This window comes from Austrofundulus limnaeus, unplaced genomic scaffold (assembly GCF_001266775.1).
Source record: "Austrofundulus limnaeus strain Quisiro unplaced genomic scaffold, Austrofundulus_limnaeus-1.0 Scaffold1804, whole genome shotgun sequence".
Taxonomy (NCBI): domain Eukaryota; kingdom Metazoa; phylum Chordata; class Actinopteri; order Cyprinodontiformes; family Rivulidae; genus Austrofundulus; species Austrofundulus limnaeus.
In genome coordinates this window covers 24,009-34,654 of record NW_013954206.1, presented here as the reverse complement: position 1 = coordinate 34,654, position 10,646 = coordinate 24,009, and the positions used below count along the sequence as shown (strand labels likewise).

General features: G+C 41.4%; 1 protein-coding gene across 1 annotated transcript; it reads right to left on the bottom strand.

Annotated features, from left to right (window-relative positions):
• Nucleotides 1-261: 261 nt before the first annotated feature.
• Nucleotides 262-9,196, bottom strand: scrt2 (scratch family zinc finger 2). The gene is made up of 2 exons (XM_014033679.1): nucleotides 7,949-9,196; nucleotides 262-4,671 (listed from the first exon to the last, which is right to left on the bottom strand). Exons 1-2 carry the CDS (start codon nucleotides 8,106-8,108, stop codon nucleotides 3,872-3,874), a joined length of 960 nt encoding a protein of 319 aa, XP_013889133.1. The 5' UTR covers nucleotides 8,109-9,196; the 3' UTR covers nucleotides 262-3,871.
• Nucleotides 9,197-10,646: the final 1,450 nt, after the last annotated feature.

The following is a 10,646-nucleotide window of genomic DNA, read 5'->3' as shown; positions in this document are numbered from 1 at the left end:
TCATGCAATCCCTCAAACATTGGCAGAGGAAGCTGCAGCTGATGGCACATTATTGTCTAAGTATAATTATTCACTGTGTTAATGTTGACTGAAGGCTCCTCCAAACAGACACCAGACTCACTTCTTTCTAAGTGTGAACATCTGCAGGATAAGTTGGTGCTTGCACGTTTTTTATTTCCTGGGATCAAACTGAAAAGAACAAAATGCAGGAAGATGAAACTGAAAGACAGTTGTAAAAAGAAACACGAGTGGACTTGCTGGTTCCTTGTGCTATTGTTTTTATTATTGTTATCATTGCTATTGTTGTCATCATTAATAATTGTAGCAGAACAAGAAAAATCAAAACACCCCTCAGCAATCATGGCTTAAGTTTCTTCATACTCAGCTGGAACAGAGACTAAAAGAGAGAGTAGGAGACAGAATGAGGAAGAAAGTGGAAAATCTTAATCAGTTTTTTTTTTCCTTTCTTTGAGGACCATATGGATGGTTTCGAGCAGCCAACCATATGTTGAAGGCTTTTGTCATGGAAATCATACTTTTTGGCACTTTTTCATTGCGCAGCCAAGCTGGGCACATAAATACAAAGAAAAGCAAAAGAAGATAAAAAAAAAGACTAAACAGGATCAGATCTTTGAGGAAACACAGAGTTGGAAGTTTTTGTTTGAACTTAGAACAGATAGCTTCTTAATCAAGACACTCCCTGATTCGCGTGGCCACCCAGACTGCAATTGGTACCTGTATTTTGTCTTTTTTTAAATATATAAAAAAAGACTTGAATAGAAAAAGAGCATTTAAATGTCTACATGCATTGTGATATTATTGCTGTGATATATTTACAATTCTATTTACAAAAGAGGAACAATGTTTCCCTACATCTAAGCGCTGTAGTTTACAATTAAGTTGTGCCTCCTTTTCTGTAATTAGTCTTTTTTTTTGCTGAAGTAGATCTGTAATACTGCTAGTTATACTACATCTACAGCACATTTACAGTAGGTGTTTTTTATTATTTCAGTGCATTCGTCTGTAATAATAAAACAGCCCCCGGATTTAGAAGATGGATGATAGCCATCCCACTCAGTAAAAGAGAAAAAAAAAAAACAACGAATAAGGGGAATCTTTTGGAAGCAATAATTTCTGCATTTGTTTAACAATCGAGCAACGCTCCAAACGGTGCGTTGTGCGGGTGAATCATTAGACAGGTGGTTTGGATGCTCTCATGCAGTGATTCAGCTGTAGCACTAGACAGGGACGATGGTGGAACAGAGAGGAGAGGAAGGACAAATAAACCTGCTCTCCTTTTTCTCTCCAGTTTTTGTAGTTTTGTGTTTCAGAGCGACTGCCACGGCACCATCTATTTGGAATATGCAAATCGCTGACAGTGCATTTGCCTGCTGGTGCTTGACCTTCCCCTCGGAGGTCGCTCACCGACTCAATTACGCTCCCTATCTGCAGTCTGTCTACAAACACCTGTTATCCTCCCACACGCCGCCACCCTCCGACAATCCCACTTCAGCACATCTAATGCTCGCAGCGTCTGTTTGGAGGCAGTTGGGACGGGAGGAGGACGGCTGGCTGGGAGGGGAGGGATACGGGACAGATGAAGTAGGAGTTGGAAGCGCGTCGCTGCGAGTCGTTTTATTACAGCAATCTTGAAAACTCTCTTTGCCAGTAAAGTTCATGCCAAGATCATTTTCATTAGTGCTGCTTAAGAGAATGCACAGCCACTTCCTTCCCGACCTCAGAGAGTTTAAACCGCTCTGACAGAGTGAAGATAAATAGTCAATTCTACTGTATTTAAAGGCTTGGTTATTTTATGACTTAATAAGAATCTATTTTAGTTGTTCTTAAAAGCTAAAGCTAAAAATAATAATTATGATAGAGAGTTGTTTTTYTTACCAAGTGACKTAACACTTGWRTTAGTTTCAAATAGCAACGTTATTRTTGCTGTTCTTTCTTTCAAATTGTACCGAGTTTAAATAAAAACAGGGTTCATACACAAAACTGTAAACCACTTCTGAGAATTAGTTATTGCCTGAGATTTAAAGACTATAAAAATGGGCTAAAACGTTTCAGTGGTGGGGGGAGGCATTAGTCTTTTTTTTTTTTTTAGAAAATGCTCGGTATTATTTGGGGGATTTGTTTTCATTATTAATTTTTATTGCCTTGAACAAAACAGAACAGCTGTGATTGTTTTTAACATGTCAATTGCTTTGTCAGTCATGTTATTGCATCAAAACTAAAAAAAAGGTACTTCTGCATTTATTCATTCATTGGAAGTCCTCTAGCGCCGCTTCTGTACATTGTTCCTCTTTAAAAACTAAGTCCCACGGACTCTCTACAGTTTTCATGCATATAAACATTTTCTTTGAAGATCAGCAGCATCTTACAAGGTCAATGGATGTATATTAAAAAAACAATTTAAAGAATAAATAATAAATAAATAAGCATTCGATAAATACACAAAATAAGATAAATAAATAAATAAATAGATAAATAAATAAATAGGAAGATAAATAAAGTATTTACATGATAAATAGATGGAATGCATCTAAATCATGGGTGTAGCTTTGAGCGACATAGAAAATAGACAAACATAAAAATCTGTCACTTTGTAACTGAGGGTGTGAGTTTAACCCTTCACTCTGAGGTAATACTGGTGGGGTGGGGTGGGGGGAGCACCTCAAATACTGGTGAAGATTACTTAATAAGACCGGATGAAGCACCATGAAGACAGCAGGGTTTATGCAAGCCGTCATGGTGAAGGAAGAACAAGAGTTGATCTTTTTTTTGCTTGTTTGCTATAGATGAATGAACTGCTCATGGCACTTATTAAATCATTTGGTCTGGCTTTCAGGTGTTTTTTTTTGTCCGAGTCTAAACATCAGGGTGACATTATGAGTTGGATCAGATGAAGAGAGTAAAACTGCCCGGTCAACAGGCCAACATTTGAAAATCACCGCTCTTGCAGAGTTGTGTTAAATGACTTATGATCTTTTTATATATATATAGCTTATTCAGGATGAGCTCTGTTTTAAGTACCCACAGTTACAAAGGTGCTTATTAATTAACAAGACAAAATAAGCACAAAAATTAATTTAGAAAAATGAAATAGAAAAATAACATCCGTTGAACTGAAACATTAGTGTGGAACAAAATGGGGGTCGGAGTTTTTTTTTTTTTTTTTACCTTTTTAAAATGATCTCTTTTTTTGCAAATACTGTCATAGTTCACATTTTTGTAAAAAGTTTATGTTGGCAGTTGCAAAAGAATTCAATTCTTAGCAAATAAAAAGCAGCATAAAAATACAAGAGGTCATTTTGTCTCTAAAAAACAAAAGAACACTGTTAGTCCTTTTTATGTTTTTTTTTTCCTTTTTCTTGTTACTATTTCCTATAAAATATCAGGAATCTAAATATTACTATTGATATCAATATTATAGTCATTGATAAAAATTCACATGCCAGGCCTCATATATAATTGTGTGTTTGTGAGTGTGAGTGTGCGTACGTTTGTACACTGGAGTGTGTGTGTGTGTGTGTGTCAGTGTGTTAGTATGTGTGTGTTTTCATGTTCCCACCATCACGTGAGCACATGTTGCTGAATTGTGTACAACTATCATCTACAGTCTGTATTTTGAGGAAGGTTGTTTGATTGTATGTTTCTGTGGACGATTAGCTACTGTGCAGGGGGGGRAAATCCAGCATCTTTTGAAATTGTCTTTGCCATAATCAGTAAAGTTTCTTCACGTAATCTCAGTGAAAATATTGCTTTCTAAAAAAAGGGAAGAAAAAAGGCATGGAGGGCAGAGTGAACATGGTTATTGGTTGTGAACCTACAACAGGGGTTCAGAGATTTAGCTTCTTCCATGTGGTTAGTTTTCCGATCCGGAGTCGTCCTCGTCTGCGGAGCCCTTGAAGCAAGCTGACTCATAGTGCTTGTTCAGGTAGGACTTGAGAGCGAAGGTCTTATTGCAGCGCTTGCATCTGTAGTGCTTGAAGGCAGAGTGTGTTTGCATGTGGGCGCGGAGGTTTGAACGGTCAGCAAAGGCTTTGCCACAGTGGGCGCATGCGAAGGGCTTCTCCCCCGTGTGTGAGCGCATGTGACCTTGCAGCAGCCAGGGTCGGCTGAAGGCCTTGCTGCACACGTCGCACTTGTGCTTGAGGTCGTGGGTGAGGATGTGCATCGCCAGTGCCGGCATGGACACGTACACTTTGTTACAGGTGGGACACTTGCGGGCCATCTTGCTGTCCAGGCTGCGGTGCGTCTGCTTGTGTCGGCTCAGGTTGGAGGAGGTGGCGTACGTCTTCCCGCACTCGTTGCAGGTGTGGCGAGGCACGCCGGCGCCCCTCTCCTGGGCGCCGCCGTTTGCGCTGCTGCTTCTCGAGCCTCCCCCACGAGCCTCCCCCTCGCCTTTTCGCCTGGAGCGCCCATCGGAGATGAAGAAGGCATCCATGGTGTAACCCTCGGCCAGGGCCTCCGATTCACCAGTGTAGAAGCCGCTGGCTGTCATGCCAGACTGGGGGCTGTCGGGGTGCTTCAGGTCAGGGTCGCAGTACTCCCCTGCACTGTTCACCTGGGTGTAAAGGGGGTCTGACACCGGAGAGGCCAACTTATGCTCCATCTTCTTCTCCCCCTGGTATACAGATGGCGTGATGTAATCCTGGATGTATCCTGGGTAAGAGACAGACGCAAACACAGTTGGCCAGAGGTTGTGATGGATGAGGACACAGTGACGTGTTGTGATTACATTATTACAATGATGGACGACTGCCCTCTTTCAAAACGGTGAACGGATGACTGGCAGCACAGAGCATATTACATGTTACAAAACCTCGGGAAAAACAAAGTACTGGACAAAGTTTAGAAGGCGTTACAATTTGACACTCATCAGAGAACTCTGCTGGGTGGGAAGGTGCGAAATACAGCTCCTCTTAAATCACACCTTTAAATGTTAGCACTGCACATGAAACAAAGAATCAAGTTTAATGCTGAATTCTGTTGTAAATGTTATTCTTTATGATTTTTATAAGGTTTGAAAYGTATTTCGGTATCCATTATTTTTTGTTTGCCTGTTTTCTGGAAACCAATACATCCTTTTAGGTCAGATTCTGCTGCTTCTTCAAGCAGGATTAAACCTGTTGGAGCGAGCCACAATGTGCCGCGAGTGATTTAGGTGTCCCCGACAGTAGAAAGCATGATTTCTGAGAGATAAATGTTTGTTGGCATCATTCCTGTCCTTTCTTTCCCTCTGAAGCAGCTCAGTGAGAGAGGAGCTAAAAGCCTTGCTGGCAGCTAAATGAGCCCAAACCTGATGCTCAGATAGACGCTGCTGAATGCAGACTAAATGCATTTTACTTTCTGTTTTTGTTTTTTTAAGTCCAAATGGGGAAAAAAATCTTTTCCCAGGACAATTAGGGCATAACTGCAGGAAAAAGAAACTATTCCTAAGCGCTCTGTGCAGCAAGCAGTGGAAATTAGGTATTGACTGCTTTTTAATGAAATTCAAAGTTTTGAACTGATCAATAGGCYATCATCTGTAAAATAGTGCAGCTGTTAGAAGAGTCGAAATCTGCTGAAGGTAGAAATAATACATGGAATAGATCAAGTATCTGCAAGACACAATAATAGTTTATTGAATGCAGTTTGCTCGACTACTACATGGCATTGCACATATTGTTTGCAAGCAGGGTCACCTGTCTACAGCAGTGAGCGTGCTGAAGTGCTTTCAGGAAACAAGCCATTAAGAAATCAGTTTAAGTGCTCTCCTTCTACAGCTTCTCCATTCCCAAGAGTTCCAGTTCTCACACACCCCCTTTGTCAAAGACATGACCGTGACACCCGAGGACAAGGAAACTACAGGCCTGTGCACGCGGGATTATGCAGCACTGCGTGGCTTCACAGTTTTCAACTGCACAGACGCTGTTTGTCTGTGACAGAGCGTCACGTTCRCTCTAAAGCCAAATCTAAAAAGCCAAGCATTCATCTGCTTTCAATTTCTTTCTTACAGCTGCTGTTAATCACAAGAACTGCTGCTGCYACGACAGCTAAGAGCAGTGAAATCCACCTGTTTCACAGCCACATTATCAACAATGAAGGGTGCATTCCCTGCATTCAACAACCTGGTTTTATGTCTGTTAATAGTCTCGCTTTTTCTTCCAACAAAACCTACGTGCATTATCACTGTAAGCAGAGGTGTTCAGTGTGTTTCAATTACCCAAGGTCAGACATGAAGCTCATCATTTAGGACTGGCGCTGTATCAGCCTTTACAGCTCATAAACTCATTTCTGTAATGCAAAGCAAGCATGTAATTAATGGACCCTCTCAGCCACCCCTCTTTGTTGTTCGGCAGACACTCAAGTCAAATGTCTCCACAAAGGGGGAGAAAGAGAATTTCTCGACACAGCAGAAGTGCTGACGTTAGCTGTTTCAGCCGCACAGAGAAATCTTTTATTTTACCTTCTTTTTCTTCTCTTTTAATCAGCGTAAACTGAGGGTTTTTTTATCATTCAGTTGAAACAGCTGTTAAAAGAGTAATATGGTCCCTTGTTGTTTTGTTTTGTTTTATTAATGATAATGGCTAAATTTTATGATGTTGAACAATAGAGTCAAGAACAATCGAGTCATAAAATTATACAAATGAATTATCAACTGTTGATTAAAAAACATCTTGCATTATGAAGACTAAATAGGTTTTAGTTAAAGCAAAGTTTAAATAATTGTATTTATTAGGATGAGAATTCTTTAATGAGCCTGTCTTTACTTTAAAATTTGCTGATCTGTTCAAGTTTTTTTCTTTTTTTTGCAACAGCAGCACCAAAACAAACCCTGCCAATGCTGCTTCTTTAAATTCCACCTTGCTGCTGAAATGGTTGAATAACAGGTGGGGATCGTCAACAGCGTTCAGCGCCGTTGGAAAGCTGCKGTGCTGTTTTTCAGCGCGAGGACGTCTTAAGGAATCACAACAAAGGCGCACATATGGCCCGCTAAACGTGGCCACAAAATGGAAGCGACAGGCTTAACACAGGCTGTGAAAGTGAAGGTCGTCTCTCGGCTCTGACCGCAGCTCGGCGTGGACGCTCTGAGCGTTGACCACGGCGCGATTCTGTGCCTTTCTTCGTGTTTACTGTACAGCCTCCGTCACGTGACCCGCCTCGCTGCTGCCCCAAGCATTTTTGTCTCCTTATTCTCCTTCCCCTCACCATCCCTTCCACCTCCCTCCTGGCTTCACTGTACAGTATGGGGATGTCTCTTGTGGCGGCAGTAGGCCTGCATGGCTGAAACTCTAACCCCTGCTAGTTTTCAAATGCCCGGAAGGAAGGGAAAGATGTAGTGGAGCGATGGGGGTGGGGAGACTGTGTGCAAGCTCCATTTGGATGGGAAGAGGGGGGCAAGGGAGGATCGGACCATGATGGGAACTCAAGGACAATAACAGCTAAGGACAAATGTATCATTTGATACTCATCGCTCATATTCATGAATTTTTCAGTCCACATCATTGCCAGATATTGCCAGCCTAAGCGTGTTCAGCCACCACAAGCTTGGTGCAGTTACACAAATACGTAACGGGACCTCCTCCTGATTAGACACACGTTTTGTTCCCTATTTACATAAACTAATCCGTGGCTGTGACCTGAATTGTGTCTGCCCTTCACTGGAGTCAAAAAACAAAAGTCTRGGAGCACACGGATGGGGGTGGGGTGACTCTGAAGCGGATTATTTTGGATGTTAGTGCAGAAAATCAGCTGGCTGCATGTTACATATCATATTAATTTCTTATTGGCTGACTCATGGAGAAAAAACAAAATCTCACCCCAACAAACTAAAACAAAAGAGGACGCCATCTGTTTGGAAATGTTCGGGCATGCTGAAATCAGCAGCGGAGCGTTTTACAGGCACAAGTGATCTTTAAAACTGGAGCGGCTCAGAACTGGAGGCATGTTAACTCACCATTCTCGCTGAGACGAACCCCAAGGCTGGTCACCGAGTCTGTGATGGAGCGGGTAAAAGTAAACGAGTCGTCCAGGTGGTGGTGATGGTTGGAGGTGACCACGTTGGACGAAGAGAAATCATCGAGCTTGATTTTCTTCACCAAAAAAGAGCGGGGCATGTTTCAATGGGTGAAAACACGGAGCTGAGAAAAACGCATGAGAAAAAAAAAAAGGAAAGACCCTCTGAAGATGCACACAAGCAGGGCTGGCTTGGCTGTAATCCTTGTGGATAATGTGGTCATAAACATAAGACAAGGAGGAAAAAAATGGAAACCAGTGGTGAACGAGCCTGATGGCAATGCTGGGTGATGCTCTCTGGTTCCCCCAGCTTCCCCTGGAAAAAAATAAAAAAATAAAAAATAAAAGCGATCCTGTTCAGCACTGGATAGTTCCTGTGATGCAGCAGGCTTAAGAGACCAGTGAGGAAGAGAAGAGATGGAGACAGACAGAGAAAGGAGGGAGAGAGGGAGAGACTGTCAGACTAGCTGAGATCAGCAATCACGCCAGCCTTTATATGGGGCACAGGCAGTGGAAGATCAGGTGGTGCTGCGAAATGGAGCTGCTTAGCTTTAATCCATCAAATGTCCCCTGGGACACACATCAAATTACTACTGAACCGTCTGTGCATTCGCACACAGACAGAGGAGAAAGAACACAGCCAGACCCCCCCTTGCACCCCTGCTGCTCCCCTGTCCTMCTCCCTTCCCCTCCTCCTTTCACCCCGCTTATGCTCGGTGCTCAGAGGAGGAGTAAAAGAGGTGGGCAGACAATGGAGATGTGGATGAGAGCACACTTGGTGTCCTGTCCCCCATTGTCTTCAGATGAAGTGGCACAGTTTATGTTTGTCTTGTACAGGCACTGCCTCCCTCAAGTCATCCCTGATACCTCGACCCGCCTCAGATCTTCACTTCCTCTGGACTCTTCGCACTGTACTTACATGCTAAAAAAAGCAAGTCTGGAGTACAAGAGATGTTATCAAAGTAACTGTAAGAGCTGCAGCTTTTTTTTTTTCAAACTTACAGTGGATTCCAGCACTGTTGATGAGCCAGCTACAGGGGAGAAGTAGAGCTGCTCAGCTCAGCTTGTCTGTCTCCCTCCTCATTACCGCTGCACAGATGTGTGTCCTGCCATGCGTGGCAGTGAATTATCTGATTAATTAATTACATCTTTTTTGATTAGGGTGAAATCCAGAATTAGATCCTTGCTCACCAAATTGGCCACATTTCTCTTGGTGCATTCATATTTGTGCAAATCAATTTGCAGGTGTATAATTTTTTTTTCTGCTGCGCTATGCAATACAGTTTTCATTAAAGCTTTCATGAAACGGAAATGTAAACAAAGCAAAACAGAACATGGTGGCTTCAAATGAAATAAAAATGAAGCACCTGTTAGATTCAATGTGAATCAACAGGGAACACTTGTGTCACATCACTTAATTCAATTATTACTGATAAAAAAAGTAGAACTGAATTAGCAAAACATTATTATCTGCAAGTAAAAGAAAATAGGATGCATTTGCTGTTATCTCGGTAGCAGCACAGGAAGTCAGAAGGTAGAGCAGATCTGTGTACAGCATTTGTTCCAACAKTTGTGGCTGTTTTGTGTGTTCATTACGTGTTTGACTAATAAATGGATAAAATCATCAGGAGGTCAGTCATTAGCCTTTTTTGTAATATGTACATGTTTTGCTTTCTTAAAGAAATATTTGTGAAAGATTATCCCATTGTGCCAGTACAAACTATTTAAAGGGAACATATGCAAAATCCACTTCTTTAGCTGTTAAATACATTTTCTTGTACTTGTCTCTAAGAGACAGAAAAATTTAATTCAGTCTCTCCGGTGCTGAATAGATCTTTATATTTTGTTTGGGTCACATTTTTCAACCTGTTCCGTTTTCTCTATTTTCTAAGATGTTTTCTGAACTATTACATCACAGTTTTTGCAACAGAACTGCCAAATAAGATCTGKTCTTACCAACTACATTTTGGWGGTATTTATTCTCCTCTGGCTCTGGCTCAGACTCAACATGTAAGGCTGGATGGACAAGGCTTCCCTTGTTGTCTTAGCATTTGKAAATAAAGAGTTTCTGTGCTGCTATATAGTCGTAMACCCTTCTATCAAACTAGAATGAACAGCTCTGGAGGGGGCGGGATGTGAAGTGCCTCATTTGCWTTTAAAGAGACAGCCTCAAAATGAGTTGCTTTGAGACACCGCTCAGAAAAGAGGTGAAAGAAGGRCTTGTGGAGTTACAATGAGGAGGAATTCAGACCAAAACATCACAGTTCCACTTTACATAGACCCCAACTAAATGAYTTRAATGTAAAAAGGAAGGATTCAGAAGCAAAATATGACTGCTTTAAAGTTTTCATTGGTGTTCATTGGATTCAAACCAAATAAAACCGGCCAAATCTTGGCATTTAAAAAGTTTTTGCTGTTTACATTAATTGGATATTTACAACAAATTGTTTTCCCCAAACTCATTTTAATTTAAGTTAAGATCACTTGGATCCACCCACCTCCACCCCAAAAATATGAACAAAAAAGAATAAAACATTAAATTAAACGTCAACCTATATGAATTCCTGTTGTGATCAATGCAGATCTTTATTTTTTTTGGCCCATAATGATTTTTTATTTAACAAAACATAAAAAATAAC